The sequence below is a fragment of the Sinocyclocheilus grahami genome, unplaced genomic scaffold, assembly GCF_001515645.1.
Source record: "Sinocyclocheilus grahami isolate Dianchi unplaced genomic scaffold, SAMN03320097.WGS_v1.1 scaffold2313.1, whole genome shotgun sequence".
In the NCBI taxonomy this organism is placed as follows: Eukaryota; Metazoa; Chordata; class Actinopteri; order Cypriniformes; family Cyprinidae; genus Sinocyclocheilus; species Sinocyclocheilus grahami.
The window spans coordinates 22,563-46,230 of NW_015507492.1; the positions used below are offsets into that span (position 1 = coordinate 22,563).

Consider the following 23,668-nt stretch of genomic DNA (forward strand, 5'->3'; position numbering starts at 1 on the left):
TTATCACGTAATCCTGAAGACCTTGGTTAGCTGGTTCAGGTGTGTTTGATTGGGGTTGGAAAGCTACTGTCATGAATTCTGCAGGACAGTAGCTTTACAGGAGCAGGGCTGGAGACCCTGTTGCAGGGTGTCACATTTGTAATTTTAGGTTTCAGAAGGGTGCTCACAAGTGCCCCCTTTACGGCACTCCCGCGAGGGCTTGGGTGTGCTATTTGGGGAAGGGCCTAAGTGTTTATTAAAACAAATCAGTCATATTACATAGATTAAATCATCAGAATAAAAGTAATAGATTTATACATTCTGTATTTTAGCAAATGCTCTCTATATTATTAGATCTACTAGCATGTCTTTAATTATGTAACATATTTTCTGCCTCCCAGATTATCTGATATTTTTTTCCAAGATGATCCCTGCAACTTTCGGTCAGCTATTGGCTAAAGTGAGAAAGCTGAGGACCCACATGCTATTTGCTCAGTTTGGTTCTTCATACTTCACTACAGCATGGCTATCAAATAAAATCTTTAAACCTAATGAGAGAAACATTCTCCTGATGGGTCCTCCTGGAGCAGGGAAAACCTGTTTAGGACAGATTGTGGGACAGAGACTAAGGATGCCTGTTATTGATATAGATGACGATGTTCTCGAAAAGACATGGGGAATGAGTAACTGATTTGAAGCGATCTGGACTGGTCTTGTATCTGGATGTGGACACAGAAGACATCATGCAGAGACTCTCTCGAATGAAGGTGAATAGGATTGTGGGTCAAGATGCTGGTGTTTCTATGAGAGAGATATTACAGTACAGGAAACAGTTTTATGAGAAATGGCTGGATACACGAGTCCTTTGTGGGACAGGAGACTCCTTGGAGGATGTAGCAGATAAAGTACTGAGGACTCTGGGTAGATATGAGGATTTAGAATCAGATATGTTAATTTCAACAAGGAGCCAAATGTCAAGTGATGGCAAGTTCTTCAGTGATGTTGTCATAGAGGGTCTTGCACCAGATGGAGGGCTTTACGTACCAAAGAAAGTATTTCCCAAACTGGAACCTACTGAATGGTTGAGAATATCCAGCATGCCATATGCCATGAGAGCAGTGGCCATACTGGAAAACTGTATCCATCCTATGGATGTGTCTCCTGTAGAATTGAGCACAATGGTACATCGTGCCTATGGCCAAAACTTCGCCAATCAATCAGTTGTACCTCTAAAGCACCTCACTGATCATCAGTACATTCTAGAACTCTTTCACGGCCCCACTGCTTCTTTTAAAGACCTGGCACTGCAGTCAATGCCTCAGCTGTTCGCTCAACTACCTTATTCTAGTGGCCACATCTGGAGATACAGGAAGCACGGTGCTGAATGGCTTCCAGAAACTTAAAGACAGTGACTGTGAGAGGACTGGTGTGCTTGTGTTCTTTCCTGAGAAAGGAGTGAGTGAGATTCATAAGCTACAGATGACAGGATTTCAAGAGGGCAATGCCAAGTCCATCAGCGTCCTGTCCGACTTTGACTTCTGCCAGAGGAGCATTAAACGAATGTTCGGGGACTCAAGCTTGATGGGACATCTAGCTGTGAAATATGCCATGGTTCTAAGCACAGCAAACTCGATAAACTGGGCTCGACTGCTTCCTCAGGTGGTCTATCACTGCTCGGCGTATATGGACCTGCTTAGAAATCGCACATTGACGTTTGGAGACCCCATTGACGTGTGCATCCCTACTGGAAACTTTGGCAACACCATGTCAGCCCTGTATGCCAAACAAATGGGAATCCCCATACGGAAGGTGATCTGTGCGTCCAATCATAACTGCATCATATCCGACTTCATTGCTAGTGGAGAGTATGATCTCCGCAACAGGAAGCTGCTGGTTTCAAACTCTCCTGCCACTGATACCCTTGAGAGGTTCATCCATCATGTATCCGGTGGGGATGGGAGTCTGGTCAGAGATCTGTTTTTGAGTCTAGAAAGAGATCATTTTTTTTTAAGTATCAGAGACTTTACGGCAGAAGATAAATCTCGAAGTTCAAGCTGGTTGGTGCTCAGAAGATGACTGTTTGAGGGCCATAAGGGAGGTGCATGCAACAACAGGCTACATAATGGACACCCACACAGCGGTTGATAAAGTAGTCAGCGATCGTATACATGACAAAACCTGCCCGCTTGTGATATGCCCCACTGCACACCATGGGAAGTTTGCTCCGGCTGTCTTAAAAGCCCTTCAGTGTCAAAATATCCCACAAGACTCTGTTGAGCAACTGGATAAACTCTGCACCATTGGAGGTCAAGAGCAGATGCATGAAGCTCTGCTGAAGTGCATGAGAGACAGCAGAGATCATCCACATAAACTATTCCAGGCTGACTTTAACAAGCTTGCAGATGAAGTAGATGATACAAGAATCATTTCTGAGAGTCCAGTGACCTGAAATAACTGCAAATGTCCACTAGATGGTGATGTCTGTCAAGAAACCCCAAACATTATGGTCACACTTTGTCAATTTGAACACAAGGTGGCAGTAATGTAATGGGATATAGTTTCAATCCATTTCATGTTACTCAAGTCCAGAAATTAGCCTTACTTTTTCCCAGTCTCGCAAATGTTTTATCACAAAATGTTTTTATTTTATACTTGTAGTTGCTAAATTACTGTGACATCTTACAGCTACATAATAAATTATTACTAGATGACAATATAACAATTTATTAATCATTGCTATCATATTGCTGTTGTTGCTATGTATGGCTTATTGCTTTAAGGGTTTAAAACAGGGGTGCCCAAACTCGGTCCTGGAGGGCCGGTGTCCTGCAGAGTTTAGCTCCAACTTGCCTCAACACACCTGCCTTCAAGTTTCTAGTATGCCTAGTAAGAGCTTGATTAGCTGGTTCAGGTGTGTTTAATTGGGGTTGGAGCTAAACTCTTCAGGACACTGGCCCTCCAGGACTGAGTTTGGGCAGCCCTGGTATAATGTTTCGTACACTATGACCAGTTCATTACACCACCCTTTTCCCTCTAAAAGTATAGATCATACAAATGTAATAATTCTGTCATTGTTTACTCACAATGATATTACTTCCAATAAGCCTATTTTCAGGCGTTGCATAATATCATTGTGCCCGCTGCACCCATGGTACGGCAGCAAAGTTCCTTGATTATTACACCGGAATGAAAGTATAGTTCCTCGGCCTACAAAATCGCAACTTATCATTTTCCGTCGGTCTTGGTACGTGATGTAACTACAGAAGAGTCAAGTTTTAAATAGGAAAAATATAGAAACTCTTTGATCATTTTTGAGCGAGATGCTAACGGTCTAATCAGATTCAATGATCTATGCTAAGCTAAGCTAAAAGTGCTACCGCCAGACACGGAGATCGGCTGAATGGATTTGAAAACGGTAAAACTCAACTGTTTAACTCTAGGGGAGTTGGAAAATGAGCCTATTTTCAAAAATAGTGGAGTGTTCCTTTAAACCATTCATGATCTTTGCCAGATAAAATAGAAACACCTTCTAAAATCTTTACATAACCTTAGAGGTCGTCATCTTAAGGTTATGCATGCAAATGCACTCATTTACTTAATTCACAAGAAAGCAGGACATCAACATTGAAGGCTTTCCGTTTATTTTGGTTACTTACATATTCATCCTCTTTTCTCCAAGTGAGGAAAACAAATAACAAAGGTGATGATAAAATAGTTTGTATTCTGAGAGGTGCCACAATATGACTGTTCTTGCTGAGTCAGTAAACAGCAATCCCATCATTCTCTTGGTCCCATGCGATGTTTCATTGCTAATTTCAGATCGTAGTGACTTCCGTGACTTCCGCAGCTCTGCTCGACATGGGAGAACAAAATACCTTCAAATGCTTTAAGTACAAGAAACACTCACATATTCAGAGACTTAAATGATATTTGAGTAACATTTAGACAGCAAGCAGACGAGACTGAGATCTCACTCACAAAACTACCAGAAATGAAATGCAGGTCGGAACATTCAAGCCATTAAAAATACTATGTATATATTTGACCATTTTTAAAAAATAGCTTTTGAGTTGCAAATGGTTTTTCGACATGCACTATGAATGCATCAAGATCAAACATGAACATTTCATTCAAACAAAATAAAATAGTTCATCCTCAAGAGCTTTTATAGGCAAAAGTTACAACCAATGACTGTTCATATACAGTACTGTGCAAAACATATAACCATACCATATGTGACTTAAATAATGAAAATGCCAATGTGAAACATTTGCACAGTACTGTATTTCATGAGCATTAAAGGGATTGTATTCTGTCATTGTTTACTCAACCTCATTGCAAACCTGTATGACCAACTGTACTTTCTTCCATGAAACACTGAAGGTTTGTTTCCATTCAATGACTCCATTGACACTCACTGTATTGAAAGAACAGCTTGAGCATTCTGCTAAACACCTCTTTCTTCTTCCACAGAAGAAAGTCAGTCATACAGGTTTGGAAAGACAAAAGGGTTGAGTCAATGTCAGAATTTTTGTTTCGGCGTGAACTATCCCTTTAACACAGAAGTGTTTCCTACCCTAATTTCTGTAATATACTTTTTATGTACAGATTTGTTTTGGGCATGAATTAACAAATGTTCTACAAAGTGTCTGTAAAGCCTCAGAGGGGCTTTAGTTTAATACTGAGGTAATGTTGAAATCATACATTTTAATTTCATGCTCCATTACTTGATCCTTAAAGTGGATGGAAAACCGCTATTAGCAGGATGTGAGTGAGTTTGTTTTTGTTGATGCTAAAACAACACTGGCTCACAAAGATGCAAATGAAAATAACAGTGTCTTCGTAATGCTATTACAGACAATAATGCATTCCATGATGTCATCGAAAATGTAACAAGAGCGTTTTAGATACAGGATTTTAGTCAAACCAACATAAGCCTTGAATGACTGGTGATATTCACAAGGAGGCTCCTTGAAAACGATTCTTCGCCCCCGTAATAAGGCACAGTGACTAAATCAACATAGAGTGCTTTCTTCAGCACTGACAGACCATCACTTCAAGGATACACACGCTGAGAAGTGGGATCAACAGTCTTGTACAACTGTCATGGTCTGCGAGAATAATGAGAATCGTTTTTGCTCCCCTTCTGCTTGATGAAGTTTCTGCAATGAATAAACACCATCTAAATACACACTTGAGGCTACAAGATTTCCAAGACTCGGACACGCTTGAACACTGAAAACAAGTTTTATCGATATCCAAGTGAATGGTTTTCATGTGCGACTTTACATTGCAACACCAGACACGAGCACAATTGGACATGAGAAGACCTTTTGAACCACAAATGAAACGTTCTCCCGACAACCACCCCCTTTGCCCAAAACACCAAATATCTATTTGAATCAAACACTGATTGACCTTGCTGTTTCAACTCTGCAAGTCCCACAGCTCTTAGGGATTCAAAGGCCATCACGCTTGGCGGTCAGTTAATATCGCAGCGTCTCATTCGTTAACGTGATGGACAGACCAGAGACTCCTAAGACCTTCAGAAGCTCATAACTGGCCTGCTGGGGAGAGTGAGATGATGTGGCGCTAGCCGGTTGCCGCGCCACGCTTCACGGCCACGGTCTGTCGAGGTTTGATGTATAGTGAGGAGCACCTGAAAGGGAACTGAGGCAGGAGCACGAGGCAGGGCAGTCTCAGAGTCAGCATGCGACACCGGGAGGGAACTGAAAACTGGAGGGTTCAAATCTATGGGTTGCATATTAGGTGGCAAAAGGAGCTGGCTTTGTTCTTGGACATCATGGAATGGGTGAACTAACCCTCCTCTTCGCTATCCTCTTCTAGCGCCTCTTCGAACACTCGGTCCGGGAGCCGGAAACACTCCTCAAAAAAGTTGACCAGCGATTGACTGAGGTGCTGCCGCGTTCCCTCGTTGTGAATGAAGTGTCCTTCGTCTGGGTAGATCTAACGAAAGGCACAAGACAAGGTATTGAGCTTAATTATCACAGCACTCCAGAACATCACATGTCAGACTGATTGCGCTTTCACCCTGCATCTTCCGGGGTGAATGCAAGTCAGTTTGACATCAAACACTGGTGAAATCATCAGTATCTATAATTTGTTTACCCCTTTTAGTTTTATTTAGCATTTGCAAGAAGAGTCTCGGTTCATTTATTGCAGGATAGTATCAGGGTTTTCAGTGGTTTATTAAAACAAACATTTTTGTATAAAAAATGTCTGAATCTTTTGTTAATTAAAACATTTAATTTTTTTCTCGTAAAACATACTCCAATAATATGCATGTATGGGTATGTGTGTGTGTATATATACAGTATATATTCTTCTTCTTTGAATATTGTTATGCTTGGTACAAAGAGGAGTCTTAGCCCCTACCACTGATCAACCAGCTGTCTTTGGCTGCGTTTACACTTGGCATTAACATGCAACCTGTATCCGGATGTTGTGCAGATACACATTGAAAAGACAAGTGTAAACGCGCTTCTGATCGGAATGTTATCCGATCAGCGTGCTCTGGTCCAGAGGTAGTCGAGGACGCATTGTGATCGGATCTCAGTGTAATGTAAATGCAATCCAGCCATCGTGTCTGCATTTGCAGGTCGACATCACGCAAAACGCCGCTCCCTCTCTCCGAACTGTCAGAAGAACAGAGCGCTAGTGAGACTTGTACATTTATTTTGATTGATTTGTAAATATCCCGCGACTGAAAATAGTTTTCAAAAGAAAACCCACCACTTCAGGTCGACTTTGCACTGCAGACTTATTTAAATATTGCGCGGGAAATACAGATCCGATAGGTTATCCAGATCGAGAAGTCAGCTGATGTTGCCAAGTGTAAACACGTGTCCTGATTGACTGATGATCCGATCTGCTTGATCAGATCACGGTGATCGCATGTTAATGCCAAGTGTAAACGCAGCCTTTGATGATTGTTTACTAATTGTTTAAGAAGACTTGTTTGAACAATTGATGTGTATCCTCAAGAAGGCTGTGTAGCGGATACTCGTAGATCTATACTTTTAACAATTTTAATGACTTAGCCAGGTTAATTAAAGGCATTTTATATTTATTATACGAGTGCATTGGAGTATTTAATCTTTTCAATACTCCAATTTTTTTTTTTTTGCAAATATGAAATCAGACCTAGACTGTCAACATTATCAATGAAAATCCACCAAAATATGAATAATGACAAGCCTAAAACTATGATAGCCTAAACAAAGAGTCACACTGAGTTACATAAACCAGTGTATGAGGCCATTAAGTTATGAATACCCCTAGCCTATAGCAATGAGCACAACTGGCAACCAAATGGTGCCACAGGTGCAGTTCACAGAGCAGTATGTATACCACTGGAGGACTGGCTTTCTGTCAGTAGAGCATTCAGGGTTAGAATGGGAAAAGCTGCCGATTTATCAGTTTGATAAAGGACAAATTGTGATGACATGGCGCCCCGGGAACTTCGATCTCGGAAACAGCGTGCCTTATGGCTTGTTCACGTGCCGCTGAAGTGAGTATGTATCTAAAGTGGTGCACGGATGGCCAAACGACGAACCGTCGTCCGGCCGTGTGTAGTCCGCAGCTCCATGATGCCAGAGGGGAGCGGAGACTGTTGTACATTGTTCACAGTGACTGCAGGGCCACAGTGTGACAAATCTAGAACAGTGGTGACCAGGGCAATGTGCCACAGTACACAGTTTATCGCAGCTTTCTGTGTATGGGCCTGCGTAGCTGACCACCCAGCCAGGTCCCCCATGCTAACTGCATGCCATCACCAACAACGCATGAAATGGGCCTGAGATCATCAAGATTGGACTGTGGATGATAGGAAGAAAGTGGCCTAGTCTGATGAATCAAGATTTCTGGTGCATCACATTGACAGCTGAGTGTGGATACACCGATTACCAACAGAGGCTATGGCACCTGGAGGCACTGCTGGTCAGATACAGGCCGGCAGCGGTGGTGTTATGCTGTGGGTGATGTTTTCTTGGGAAACTTTAGGCCCCATTATCCCAATAGCACAATCCCTTACATCTGTCAGGTATCTGAGCATCCTTGCCAGTGATGGCCATTACCAACAGGATAATGTGCCATGCCACACTGCCAGAATCGTCAAGGAGTGGTTCAAGGAACATGATGGTGAATTTCTGCTAATGCCTTGGCCTCCAAATTCACCTGACATGAACCCAGTCAAAAAGCGGGTTTATACTACATCACCACCACCCCGCAATGTACAGGAACTGGAGGATCTGCTGTTGACATTATGGTAACATACCCTGGAGACCTATCGTCACCTCGTTGAATCAAAGCTTTGCAGAGTGGCCACTGTTTTGCTGGCTAAAGGAGCTCCTACAGGTTATTACATAGGTGGTCATAATGTAATTGGCTCATTGGTGTGTGTGTGTGTGTGTGTGTGTGTGTGTATATATATATATATATATATATATATATATATATAATATATTTTAAGAAGCGTTGTTAAACTGTGGTACAAATGTGTACTGAACCATGGGTTTGAACAAAACAATCAAGCCAAATGTGTAAACATTCAGAAACTTTATTGTGTGTGTGGCAGCCCTGACCCTTCCTAATAGATCATAAATTGAGAAGAACAGCTTGACACAGCGACGATCACACACATCATGATGAATAACTGCCCTAATTAATTCCACAGTCATTCAACAGCCAGCAATTAATAGCAAATCCATTAGGGACCAGAAAGCAAAGAGAAATCTCCTAGTGTTGGAATATAATGGGATTATCCAGTATGTGGCTCGTGAGAGCGGCCTGTATAATCTGTTTAAATGAGCTGCATGCATTGAGTGTGTCTAATCCCACTGCTGGCAACAGCCACTCACACTGCTGACTGATCGCAGAGGCTGAGATGCAGGGTGTACAAGGTGTACAGTTAAACCCCCATTCATTTACTCCATAGAGAAACTGATTAACAATAATGTATAAACCTTTACTGCCATCAACTCTGAGGATGTTAAGTGAACTCTGAACAAATCAGTGTAGAAAAAGAAACCATTTAAATGTGGAATTTCCAGTGAAGAACTACAATACCCCTAATCCTGAAGAGAATTCCACCAATTAGAGAAGTCGATGTTACCATGGCAAAAGTGCTCAACCACAATCTTTAAGCAAACTTGAAACATGAAGCTCTGTGATTAATCTAATTTGATTGATGATTTGATTCTCTGTGTATTTTGCAAAAATGTAAAAATGTTTTTATTCTTTGATTTTTTTTTCCGAATTATAATCGTTATTGATTATATTTATGGGATGAAACCTTCATTATTTTCATATACTTTTTTTCTTCAAATCAAAGTTTGCAATGTTGTGATTCATCATTCATTCATTTAGATTAGAACTAGAAGAATATTTTGAAAACGCTCTGCTGAAAATGAATAGGAAAAAAAAGAAACTTCTGGAACCAAAGCAGCTGTAAAAGCAAACAATCACTGCTGCACAGGGTGATTATTATAGTTAAAGGTTCAGTATGTAATATTGACAGCTAGCGGTTGAAATAGATACTGCAGTGCAAATTCAAAATATTGGAAACAGACATTCTGACACAGAACACACATTTCAGAGTAGAAAAACTAGCTGTAGAATTGTTTTTCATGTGAACTTAGCATGTTTCCTAAATATTTGCAAAAATATTATGGCATTTATATGCTTTAGCACGATCAAAAATACATACAGCACCTTTAGCTAAAACCATTTTTTTTTTATTATAAATTTTTAATTTATATAATTAAATAAAAATATTAAAAATATACATTTTTATTTCAGCTGGTTGCCAAGGAATCAACTCCTTTTCATTTAGTTTAACTTGATGTACAATAATACTTAAAACTAAAATAAAAAATTATAAAACTATAGACATATTAAAAATGTTAATAAAAATAGAAAACTACTTGAAATTTTAAATTAAAGAATTATTAGAATTAGAATTAAATATTTATTAAAAACAAAAAATATATAATTCATTAATACAAATATAATTAAAATAACATTGTGGCTTAAAAACATAAAATAGTGTAAAATAGTGTATACTGAGAAAAAATAGTGTATACTGAGAACAAACTGCTTACGAACAGGGAGCTGGTTCAACCGGCTGTACACAAATAAAACTTAATCATAGCTTAAATGAGTATCAAAGTATTTCTTTTTTAAAGTACACAATAGTGTAGAAAATAGCCTATTACTTATTGATTTTGATGTTTTTGAATGTAAAAACCACGCAAACATCATAAGTGGACCTCAGACAACAGTATGAATAATTTAAAAAAGCTAGTTCATGACCCCTTTAACGTTCTCAATATCTCTTACCTGCAGAGTGTAATTTGCTCTCTCGCTGATTAACCTGGAGATGAATTTGGCTGTGTGCTGAAAATGAACTTTTTCTAAAAGGTAAATGAGATGCGTGTTAGTTGAGAGTATTATTTCTTTTACAAAGACATTGTAAGAAATAGAAAGGAAATGTACCATCTGCTGTCGGATGAATGATTAAAAACTTCTTATCGATGAACTGGGACGCTCTGTATGCAAGGTTGGCCATCTGCGGAAATATTAAAGAGTATATTGTAAGTGTTGTCAGTAATGGTGAATACAAAATACAGATTATCAAAGGAAGTGTACCTCGTATGCCCTCCGATCTGGCTTGGGAGGGCCTAGAAATCTCTCTGAGAACGCTGAAGCTGAAAACAGGAAATAAGAATGGTATCAGTGACATTTGTCACAGGCAGAGTTCATTTCCAAGCATTTCCTTTGATAAAAATCACTGCATGGCCATTTCACAATACACACTGACTTATGAGCAGATTTCTGTGCTGTTGCCACTGTGAGAGGTCAAGTATTGTTTATGATGAACACGCACATGCTTCATTTTTCACCCCTCTGTTCCTTTAGAGTTCTTAGAGTGCTCTCAGAATACTGATGGGATCCACTGCCACACACAGACAGGAAGCTACAGAAATGGATGATGAATCGGACACTCCTCCTCCTCCTCCGAGGCGTTCACACAGGATGCGTTCTTGCTATTTTTTTAATTGTTGGTTCAGTTGTTGGTGACATCTTGCATCACATCTGATCTCACAAATGTTTCACTATTTTCATGATATCGCGTCAAGGTAAAAATAGCACATCTGTCACCTCAATGCATAAAGGCAATTATACAACAACGGAGAAGCAATCAGACAAAGCTGGGGTGGGACAAAAATTTGATGATATTTCCCATTCCTGATATCACACCAACATCGGCGATTTTTTGGTATTTTATCATCCACACAACATTTGTAAAATGTTCCCTTTTGGATGCTAAAAGGACATTCAGCAGGTGTTTTGATTTAGAATGCATGTGAATCTGCTCTTTTTACAGTCACTTGCACACAAGCTCAAATCCTTTCAACAGATGTATTGTGCTTACTGAGATATTCATATATACATCTGAAGATCAGATGGACACCCAAACAGATCTATGTTCTCCGCTCTGCGGAGCTGTATTCTGCCCTAATATTTAATACTGATTCTGCTCTATTTGTTGTTAGGATGACTAAACGTTTTAAAGATAAACACTTTATTTTAAGGGCCAATTCTCACTATTAACTAGTTGCTTATTAGCATGCATATTACTAGCATACTGGCTGTTATAAAGCAGATATTAATGGCTGTGCATTGACCATATTTTAGATCCCTTAATCATTCCCCATACCTAAACTTAACAACTACCTTACTAACTATTAATAAACAGCAATAGTTTATTGAGGCAAAAGTCGTAGTTAATAGTGAGAATTGGACCTTAAACTAAAGTGTGACCAGTTATATTTTTAGGCTAACAGCACTCTTCAATGATAAAATGACTGAGATGGCCAATCGAATAAAACATTTTTAACAGTGAAAGAGTGTGAGGTAAAATGCAAGCAGCTAAATATGTAATATCTGACAACTGTTTTACCTAAAGAATATTAATCGACCAACAATAATATCCTGTGATGTAAACTACTGTGCTTTTTTGTTGTTGACAAATTTCACTATTATGAATAGAAAAACTTAAGATAATTCATGTAATTCATGCATTGTTGACAAGTACCCCCCCCAATAATTAGAAATGGCCAAATTGTTCCCCCAATATTTGAAACCTGTGCACTGCTCTGCTGAATTTCCATTACACAGCGCTCTGTTTGTTGTTGGGATGGCAAAAAGGTTTAAAATTGGAGGCTGGTCTGCCTCAATGTCAAAATGATTGAGATGACCAATCAAATTAAAGCAGGCAGGGTTTACTGTTCACAGAAGCAGAACGTGAATTCCAGCATGAAGCTTCAGTTTTAACATTCGAAGAGAGCTATTTATGATGGAAGTAATGAAACATTAATATCTGACAACTGTTTTATGATAAAAATGTTAAACAACCCGACAGTAATATCCAGTGATGCAAACTATTCAGCTGTTTTCCCTCAAAGTTCACCAATTGAAAATATTGTCATTTACATCATTCATCGAATGTGATGAGACACGAAACGTTCTGCATTTTCAATAGTGGTCATGCAAATAAAATGAATGTGTGCATATTTTAAATATATTATTAAAAAAACTTTTTCTTAATTCTCTTAAATCCATTCAAATCCTTTAATTAATTCCTTTATAAATTAATTAATCCCTTAATAATAGAATAATAATAGAATCGAATATACAAACCCCACCATATAGCGCAAAATCTGTGATGGGCGAGAGCACTGCAGCACACTTGAGCATGGAGTCCTCAGAGCTGAGCAGAAGGCTGGTGACGTAACCTCCATACACCTGAAACACAAAACACTCAACTCTGGACCTCTGAGATAGCACAACTCTCATTACTAGTTACAGAAGTTTCTGATACGGTCTGTGCTCATTAAAGTGAGGCAGGAATTCAGCCTTTGAACATGCATTCATTAATCCTTTGAAAAACGACAATCTTTCGAGGAAAGAAATAGGCACGGGCAAAAAACGAACATGTAGCCAGAAATGTAGATGGTCTCAAATAAGTTCTTCTCGCTGCATGAAACCAATTTGTTCTGCTCCTCTTCAGGACTGAAGTTAGTGAGAGAGGAAGAGTTTAACTGACGTGCCAAAATACAGACAGGCTCTGTGGACTCTCTCATTATCAGAAATGCTGTTGGATGAGTCACACTGACAGTGTAGCTCTGTTCCAAAACCTAGTGAGCTGCCTTCACTCTTAAAATGAACATTTCCAAAAGGGTGTTTTCGCAGTGATGCCATAGAAAAATATTTTTTGGTTTCCCTAAAGAAACTTTCAGTGAACAGTTCTTCACTATGAAAAAAATGGTTCTTGTATGAACAAAGAGACTAAGAGTTCCATGCACAGTGCTAGAAAATGTGGCATTATCAGGAACTTTTTTTTTTTGTGAAGAACATTTGAAATGAAGAACATTTTGGAAATCTAAAAACATTTTTCCACTATAAAGAACCTTTTGTCCAAGGGAAAGTTTCCATGGATGTTAGAGGATCTTCATGGAACCATAGATGCTAATAAAGAACATTTCTTTTTAAGAGTGTATATACAGACAACAATGTAAGGAATGTTCTTGATATGAAGGCTGTTCCAAAAAGAGCAGCAAATGCAGCCTTTTGACAAAATCTCATTCACACACATTCCTGAACTGCAAAAAGCAAGCAAAATCTTTATATCCATAATAGCATTTAATTCTACCTTTCTAATAAAATTTTAACCTAGACATATACAACATAACATTTTAAGCCACATAAAATGTCAACCAATAAATATACCCAATTTATGTTGTATGAATTGTTAGTGTTTATTAAGCCTGAAACAGCATTATGATAGTTAACTGAAATAAAATCAATGTATACTATATATGGTAACACTTTATTTTGAGGTCCAATTCTCACTATTAACTAGTTATTTATTAGCATGCATATTACTATTGTAACAGGGCTGACGAGACGTGAGGATCCATATGCAAAGCTTTATTTGGAGAAGACAGGGACATGGTCATAAGACAGGCAGGGTAAACAGTGGCAACCAGGAATATGGCGGGCAAGACACAAGAATAATCCTAGGGCTAGCGTGGGTCGACGATAGGCAGACAGAGTCACAGGGGCAAGGCTAAAGGGAGAAGTCCAGGAAAACAGGCGAAGATCAAAACCGAAGGAGACTATGTTGGCTGTTTATTAGTACTTATAGGCACATATTAACACCTTATTCTGTATGACCATGATGTAGATCTCTTAACCCAACCCAATAAATAGTTAATAGTGAACATGTGTTCCCTATATAAAGTGTTACCCTACATGTAAGGGATAATGCACGGCTAGCTGTGCATTAAACGATTTTATACAACAGTTCGTTCTGGTTCTCAAATCTGATTAGTTGAGAACTGTGAGATATTGTACTGGTATCGCTTCAGGAATGCCCTTTCACAATTTTGTATCACTCCGCTTGTTCTATGTTTTTTTTTTTTTTATTCACTGAGCTAATCGTAGAGTACGTTAGTTAATATAAGAAGAAATGTCTAGCTTCGCGGTCTCTCTCATTTGGATGCACGTCTTGCTGCATTGTTTCTCTCTTATAACCTCATTATTTCTCACTAATAACCTACCTGAAGCAGCACATGCCCTTGATACGAATTCTAAAAGTGACGTATGTTTAACTGTGAACTTGAGCTTTGAATCCGTGGCGGAAGGAAGTAGTTCCGCACAAAAGAGGGTTTTATTAGGCACTCCGTTGTTTCTTGTTTAATTACACACGTTCTGTCAAACTGTTGTATAAACCCTCATTTAATGCACGACGAGGAGGCCAAGAACCACCCAACGCGAAGCTCTTGGCTCTTAATGCATCGCTTTTCCTTCTGGAGCATCAGTGACCATTTTGTAATAGTTGCGTATGTGTCTCTCAGTTGTACTCGGTGTGAATCTCAAAATCATACAGTCATTGTTGGAAAGGGGTCAAATACGCAAAAGATGCTGGAAAACCAAACAATTTGTGTGTGTGTGTATATATATATATATAAGCTATAATTGAAACAAATTCAAATAAAAGGAAATATATAAATAGCCTATATATTATTGTTTGTTTGTCTTTTTGTTGTTTTTTACTTTTATTGTCCCCCTTAGGGGAAACTAGTTAGTTAAGGCACAACACATACAGACAGTACACAATCTACAGATATATATATTATATTATATTACTTTTCTGTCTTCTATTGAAGTGTTTTTGTTTATAATGTGGATGTGTGTGTGTGTGTGTGTGACAAGCTATTTTATCTGGACAAGTAATAACAGTAAAATGCAGTTAAGTATTTACCTGCCCAAAAGCTCCAATTCTGGTCTTGTCAATATAAGGCTCCTGCATCATAATACTGCCAGACACAAAGACAAAGTGTTAAACGGTCTGACACTTGCTAGACCTTCTCACATGCAGAATAATCAGTGTCAGTCATGTCATTGGGTTCTTAAGTCACACTGTGGTATTCTAAATGGCTGTAGATCTGCCATGCAGTTAAGGAGATGCAGCACATGTGTCTGCATGTACAGTTGTGTGTTGGCACTGATGGATGTTCACTGTACGCTGGACGCAGATGGCTGCACTACCTGAGGGCATCCAGCTGGTCTTTCTCCTCGAACATTCCCAGCCTTCGCTGCACCTTATGGAGTAAGTTAGTCCCCTGGAAGCCACTTCCACGACCGTCAAAGCGCAATGCTATCACCCCAAAACTGCTGATCAGCACTGACGCCCAGTCAATGTGGAACTGCTCTGAGACGGACTGTCTGCCTGGAGTCCCATCTCTGAGAGAGAGAGAGAAGAGAGAGAGAGAGAGAGAGTAATAAAACAAGTTTTCCTAAGAAAGCAAACATTTAAGTTATGCTAGGACATAATGACTGTCTCTAAATTTAGTAAGATTTCTGCCACATTCTGCAACACCACAGGCATGTTCCAAGTCTGACTAGCAGAGTCAGATGCATATGATGTCCAAAAATGCAGTTTACCCTTGTGAAAAATAAGTCTGCTTAATAACATTAAATATTTGTAGTGTACTTCAAACAGTTCACTCAAAAATGAAAAATTTGCTGAAAATGTACTCACCTTCAGGCCATCCAAGATGTAAATGAGTTTGTTTCTTCATCAGAACAGATTTGGAGAAATTAAGCATTACATCAGTTGCTCACTAATGGATCCTCTGTGAATGGGTGCCGCCGTCAGAAGGAGAGTCTCATTCTGATGGCACCCATTTTCTGCAGAAGATCCATTAGTGAGCAACTGATGTAATGCTAAATTTCTCCCAATCTTGGATGGCCTGAGGTTGAGTACATTTTCAGCAAATGTACATTTTTGGGTGTACAATTATAATATATATTATTTTAAAGTATATTATATTGGTAACACTTTACACTAAGGTTCCATTAGTTAATGTTAGTTAATGTATTAACTAACATGAACAAACAATGAACAATACATTTTTTACAGTATTTATTCATCTTTATTAATGTTAGTTAATGAAAATACAGTTGTTCATTGTTAGTTCATGTTAATTAACAGTGTGTTATCTAATGTTAACAAGCACAACTTTTGATTTTAATAATGCATTCGTAAATGTTGAAATGAATATTAAGTTCATGTTAACTAAAGTAGTTAACTAATGTTAACTAATGAACCTTACTGTAAAGTGTTACCATTATATTTAATGTATATTATTTATAAGTATTAGTATTATTTAGTATGCTAAAGTGCACTTTTTTACAAGGGTAGGTAGGTAAGCAGCTCACTGGGTTTTGAGATTATATTCCTAACACACTATATAGACTCACTGCTCTGGTGGCTCTATAGAGAGCACAGGTGATTGCTGCGGTATGTATGATGTGTGGGGTGGGTTAATTGAAGGCGGGCTGCAGGTGAACTCATTTGTGGTGTAATTACAGTGGCTGAAAGTGTACGGCTGACAAGACAAGATTAATAGCACTGACTAAAGTCCATTTGAGAGTTACACTCTCACTCTTGATGAGACCTAAAGCACAGCGCAGAAACAAAAAGTGGGAGAGGAACTGCTGTTTGTGAGCTAATGGGATGACCTGCTCAATGCTCTACAGGCAAACTCTAAAGTTCATGATTCAAAGCTTCCTCCCCAGATCATGTATTCAAACTTAATTACAAAAATGACTATAAATTGTCTCAACGATGAGCATGTTAAATGGCATTGGTATTCAGCAGCTTGGCATGACGTTATTAATTTCCAGGGCTGTCCTTAGGGGGGCGCAACTGGTGCAGTCGTACCAGGCCCCGCGCTTGAGGGGGCCCCGCGGTGAACCGGGACGTGATCGCAAACGGACCGAGGGGGACCACAACCCCCCAAACCTCTCAGACTCAGAGAAATAATAACATGCAAGAAAATTGTATATTATGACTTTTATTTCATTTATTTTTTTAATGAGGGATTAAACCCAGATGGAGGTTCATGGGGGCGTTCAGAGAAACTGTTGGGAAACTGACACATTTTTCTGCATAAAACATAAAGTTTGTTTGTGGCTGTGTATGGAAAGGCAAAGGGCCTGTAAGTAAACGAAGAAAATGTTGTAGATTTTGATATTTACTCACACGAGGAGCAAAAGTGGGTAGTGTGAGGTGTCTATGAAGCCTGCAGGTTTCTGGATCTGCATGCTGAGGCCTGTGTATGACAATCAGAGATTCATCTGCATCTGCATTATATTACAATCCTTCTTAAACACCAGCATTTGAACACGATTTAGTTAACATACTGTAATCCTCTATGTTTATTTCTCTGTATTCCACTTTCGGCATCTGCATCGAGTTCACCATTCTCCTCAAGTTCCGATTCAACTCGATGTCACACACCTCTGCAGAAAGAAAGCAGACTTAAAGGAACAGTTTACCCCAAAATGAAAAGTTCCAAACCACAAATATGTTATTTAGCTTAATGTTCATGCCTCCTATAATGGAGGGCAAAATCTTGCCCTCCATTATAGCTCCCAAAATCTATTTCACACTTTGCACCAACAACCATATATGCAAACACTTGTGGTATAATGTCGATTATCACAAATAAATGTAGACTTGTGCATTGCAATAATCTGTTTTACAGTGAGGCACTTACAATGGAAGTAAATGGGGCCAATTTATCTAATTTATAACATAGCCGCACATTTGAAAAACAGCAACGATTTTTATGTCAATACGGAGAAGGATCCGTATGAGCGCCGTGTTAAGTCATCTGAATTTGACCTTGGTGTCACATTTAGCATTTACTGAATGGACTTGGCAGAGATGGGGATGGATGCAAAAAAAATTTAAAATTGAAATGGCAGAGTAAGAACTTTAGATTAAATTGTAAACAAACAGCGTTTCTAAACATTCTACACACACACACAGATGTGAGCTCTGTAAGAGGACTTTTGTGATGGACTGTCGCACTGAATCACACTCTCGTTGTGATATCGACGGGCTTACAGGATATTTTATATATATATATAATAACACAATTACAAGCCTCTAACACAGAGAGGTCACGTTTTTATGGAAGTCATGGCACGTCTGGCAATAATCCAATCATCTGTAAGTGTTCTCACTGTGCAAGCGGGCATGTGTAGAGCTATTTAATCACACACAGTCTATGGTAGGCCTAGGAAGAGCTCTGATCGTCAATTGACATGCTTTCGGGTATATAATGCCATTGCAAGTGTATGTGTGTGTGTGTGTGTTTGAGTCTGGCTGTGTCAGTGTAACGCAGAATCTGGTAATGCATCTTCCTAAACTCGTCACTCTTCTTTTGAGTGTTTAATTCCAAGCAAAATGTTACATTTAAAGACACCCTGTGATGAAAATCAAGTTTTTATTGTTGTTTGCATTTCTGTCTGGATTCTTAATATGCTTAAATACAAACCATGTGCAAATTCAACACCATTGCTGAGCATTTTCTCCTAAAAACTGCAGTGTGAAACCGTGCCTGTTTCCTAGTGTCACAAACATGCAATCAATCCCGCCACTTGCAGGGTGGGACATTTCATTTTATTATCTCCACTTTGTTATAGGTGTCTATTTACAACATGTTTTGCAGCGTTTAACAATGTAGCCAACCACAGATATCTGTTGATTAATCTGTGATTAAGTCAAAATCCAATCACCGCTCAAAACCAGTACTGAGTTATGCACACTCACGAATCCTCTTGGTATAACAAAATGTAGAAGTAATGTAAATTTGAGATAAATTGTGCAGCATAGAACTTCATTGATTATATCAGAACTTTACGAGATGAACTATGAGTGACGGCTGTTTAGTGATTATAAGGGGAGCGCTCTTTGCATCCTTTCTAGGCAATAATCCATTTAGAATTTAAATAAATTCACTCTCTGGTAACCATTTATTCAAAATTACCACTTGCCATTGTGTAGCATTTACTACTTCACTCAAAAAGTGAAAGTGGAACAGGTCCGAGCTGGTGTGATTGAGTGGAGGTGGGGATTAGTTAACATATTCATGGTCTGTGTATACTAAATGATGTAAAGGTATAAGCCATGTTCCAGACACAAAGAAATTATTTTCATTGGGGGTACTAATCATTATAAATTTGTGTCAACACCTATGCATGGAAAACCATGTGGCATGAAAGCTGATTAACATTTTATGTAAAATATTGCTTCATGGGGAACAAATCCACCAAACTGTAGAAATGACCCAGCAATGAAATATGACTCCATTACTGTATAAAATGAATGAATTGTGATAATTAAATAAGTTAGAGGAGTGGGCGCTAGAGGCAGTCGCCCAGGGCAGTGTTCTCTACACCAGGTGCTCGCTCCACATTCTGGCAGTTTCGCAGAATTGCGCCCACTCTTCGTTCTGATTTGACCTTCTCACCGAAAATGAATTGTGATCTTGTGGCACACTTTTTCAGAGGACTTCCTTATGCTTTGCCACCCTCGTTTGCACTTTGGCTGCACCACAAATATAGGATAAATGGTCCACTTATAAAAAAAGAGCTTCTTGACCTGCTTGAAGTCAAAATAGGGAGGGATGATAACGGCATAGATGACATTGAGGTTAATCAGGTGTGCCCTGCATCTACTACACATCCACTGACATGCACTACAATGCTATTGTACTTGTTTTCTAAAGATTTCCTATAATTTATATTGACCATTCAAAATATTGGATTCAGTCAGACACACACCCACACCCACGATACAGAGAGGAGGAAGGCTGGATACTCACTCTGTCTGTCATGGGTGCTGTAAACCGTCACATACGGAACATCAGGACCTGACAACACACCAACATAATCATCAATAATTAATGACACAGGACATTCATTGTTTTTCATAGTTTGAACAAATGCTTTGCAACAGTATGCATGTTATTTTTTGTTTGTAAATAGGTCATTCTCACAGCTGGGAGTGTAGCTATTGTGTTGTGTCTTACAGAATGCTTCTTTCTTGTCAAATGTTTTATATAAACTCTTCATGCATCATACTGAACCCTAAAGCAGTGGCTCTTAACTCCAGTCCTGGGGACCCACTGGTCTGCATTCTTTGTATGTTCTTGGCAGTTGGGGACTAATGGCTAGAAAGTCAGACTTGTAACCCGAAGGTCGAGGGTTGAGTTGAGGGTTGGAAGTCCACTTGGATGGGTGAAATGCAGAGCAAAAATTTTGAGTATGGGACACCATACTTGACTACACATCATGTAAAAAATGTTTTTCACTATTATTATTTAACATACATCAGTTCAACATAACATTATTTAACATACATCAGCTCAGTTTCGCTGAGCAACACTAAATGTGACAAAACCTTAAAGGGGTCATATGATGCGATTTCAAGTTACAAGCTGATTGTGCATAGATAAGATCCCTGAAGTTGCAAAGACTAAAGTCTCAAAACCAAAGAGATATTCTTTATCAAAGTTAAAACTCTGCCACGCCCCTACATTTTGGCACATAATGCATTCTGTAACATTTGTGCTACATGATACCTCACATCAACATTCTTCTTACGGAAATTTGTGCAATTACTTACTAGGTAATATAATATGATAACTAAGAAAAATAAAGTTATAGTTGAAACTAACTTACTAAATACATACATACAGTACATAAATAAATAACGCAACGATTTTTAAAACTACTTTTATGCATTTTAGCAGATTCTCTTATCCAAAGCTAATAACCATAACTGATCGTACATTATTGTTATGTATTGTTAAGTCATAGCTTATGTTTCAACTGTACATATTAGCAATTTTCAAGAGCAGTTTATCATCAGTTAAGTCATTTTACAAGTTCTCTAAAGTTTCTTTTATAGACAGCCTGCCACTAAACTGAAAAAGGTGCATAAAAGCTTTTGTTATGAACGTCTGCGGTGAGTTTAACGAGTGCCAAAACTGATCGTCATTTCTCCAGGAGTTCTGTCACAACGGTTCAGTGAATACAAGCATTCAAGCCTTCAGAACACCTCAGCTGCTGTAGAAACAAGCACTCCAAATAATCAATGCACTTTGCAGAATGAAAACTTTACTGTTGAACAATAACAACACACTATTTGACAATGCGTCTACTCTCACCGTCTTCATCCCTTTCTCTAATTCGTCCTGCGTAACACTGAACTCATCACGGACGCATAAAGCTTGTTAGGAGCCAATATAAAAGTAATGGTTCATGGGGTCTAATTCGACATTCACCACAGTGTCAACTCACAAGCGTTTATTGAAAATGTGTCAGGGTTATGGTGAGTTCAGAGACTCATTTCAATTCTCAACTTTTCAGTAAAACAAAGACTTTTCACAAGTATTTCTTGACTTTTTTACAAAAAAAAATTTGAATTACTACTAAACGTCATATATGTACACATGCTATTTTATTTGCACATATACCCGTGGTACATTTAAAAATAATAATAAAGCATAATAAGTAACATAATACTATACCCTTGTATTAAAAAGATATAGTAAGAACAAGCAAAATAGAAACAGAGAGTTGTCTACCTTTACAGTTGTGCAGGAAGTAGTCCATGCTGGGACAGAAGAAGCCACTGACGTACCCGCAGCTGTCCGTGAAATCACAGGACAAACAGCGGCGGTTGAAGGTGCCCACCGTGTCTGCGCTGGAGCAACCACAGGCACATTAACATTGTCAGCGAGAACAAGCCTGTGACGGAACAAGCCAAACTTCACACGGCACATAACACAAATATATATGTGCTGAATGTCCCTTTCCGACAGAGGTGCGCTGTTGCCCTTTCTACGTAACATCCAATTCAGCCAAATCATGTAACTTGAGTGCCATGTGCAGTCTCCTGCCGTTCTTGCTTGATTCTACTAAAAAACTAGTTAAAGTCGCACTGAGCCGCAGAAGAGACACTGTTCCTTAAGCGCTTTCCGTGCGCGCAATTCTAGACGGACTGAAACACGGACAAATATAGACTACTTTGCACTTTGTATATTTCAAAATGTCTGTTTTGGTGAGTTTTCACTAAACATAGTCAGTTATGTCTTAAGTGAAAATGAACAGTTTGAAAAGCAATCGAATGCTATACCAATGTGTGTATAGTAGGCTATTATAGGTTAAATTGTTTAATTGTTAAAATTGTTTTGAACGTACACACAGCACCCCACCCCCCACCGGCAAAATTTTGCTTAGGCCCCAGAAGTCTAGGATCGGCTCTGCTTGCACCTTGTGTTTTAAAAACACAATATAAAAATATTTATAAATGATTATTTATTTAAAATAATAATAATAACAATAAATTATTACTTAATCTTCAGCAAATCTCTAAAATAATATAAATTTTTAATACTGTACATTATAATGTTATGATGCATAAATTCAATTGTAGAATGTCAAATTACTTTTTATCGATTTTATGTAGCAGTACAAAATTTTTATATCGTCCATTTATCGGTTCTCAGCCATAACACAACATTATTGCCCCAATAGGATATGGTGATGGACAAATTTATGAGATGGGAGGAAAATATTAATTTCAATGCTTTTGCATTTTCTTGCAAAACTTTTGAGCTCTCTTGCAAAAAGTGTTGCGTTCCCCCAATAAACTTTGCATTTGCTCACAAGTATTTTTACTCTTGCAAAAGTATTGCATTGCCCTGCAAAAGCACTGAAATATATATTTTTTCTTCTCACCTCATGCTATTTTCATCACAAAACTTTTGCTACTGAATGCAAAATTTATGAGTGAAAGGTACGTTTCCTGGATGCAAAGCACTGAAACTGATTTTTCAATCCAGTCTCATAAAAATACGTACCTCTGGGTGCTTTTCTGCAACACCGTTTTTACATACCTTACTGCACGTTTCACCGCAGTTTCAAAGAGAAATGTCCACTGAGTGGCGCTAAAACACGGGTTCAATACGTGAACCCTGGCACGTTTTTATTATGTTGATATAGGTACGTATTGCTGTGTTTTTATTACGTTGCTTCAGGTACGTATTGCGGCGGTTCAGAATTCAAATATCCGGGGACTGTCGCTAAAAGTTAATGCTCTATCATGTTGGAAATATGCCCTACACCAAACCCAACCCTAAACCTACCCGATAGTGTTACCAAATGCAAAACTGATATAAAAACGCATTTGTTGATGCAACCGTGTCATTTGAACTTACTTATATGCAGATTTGAACCG

At 38.6% G+C, this 23,668-nt stretch overlaps 1 protein-coding gene and 1 pseudogene across 1 annotated transcript; one reads left to right on the plus strand and one right to left on the minus strand.

Annotated features, from left to right (window-relative positions):
- Positions 1-550: 550 nt before the first annotated feature.
- LOC107574707 (threonine synthase-like 1) lies at positions 551-2,656 on the plus strand (annotated as a pseudogene).
- Positions 2,657-3,619: 963 nt separating this feature from the next.
- LOC107574705 (dipeptidyl aminopeptidase-like protein 6) lies at positions 3,620-23,174 on the minus strand. The gene is made up of 12 exons (XM_016261151.1): positions 23,170-23,174; positions 22,014-22,132; positions 20,247-20,294; positions 17,776-17,874; positions 17,615-17,684; positions 15,616-15,810; positions 15,329-15,383; positions 12,708-12,807; positions 10,648-10,706; positions 10,495-10,567; positions 10,339-10,412; positions 3,620-5,946 (listed from the first exon to the last, which is right to left on the minus strand). Exons 1-12 carry the CDS (start codon positions 23,172-23,174, stop codon positions 5,797-5,799), a joined length of 1,047 nt encoding a protein of 348 aa, XP_016116637.1. The 3' UTR covers positions 3,620-5,796.
- Between the last annotated feature and the right edge of the window lie 494 nt (positions 23,175-23,668).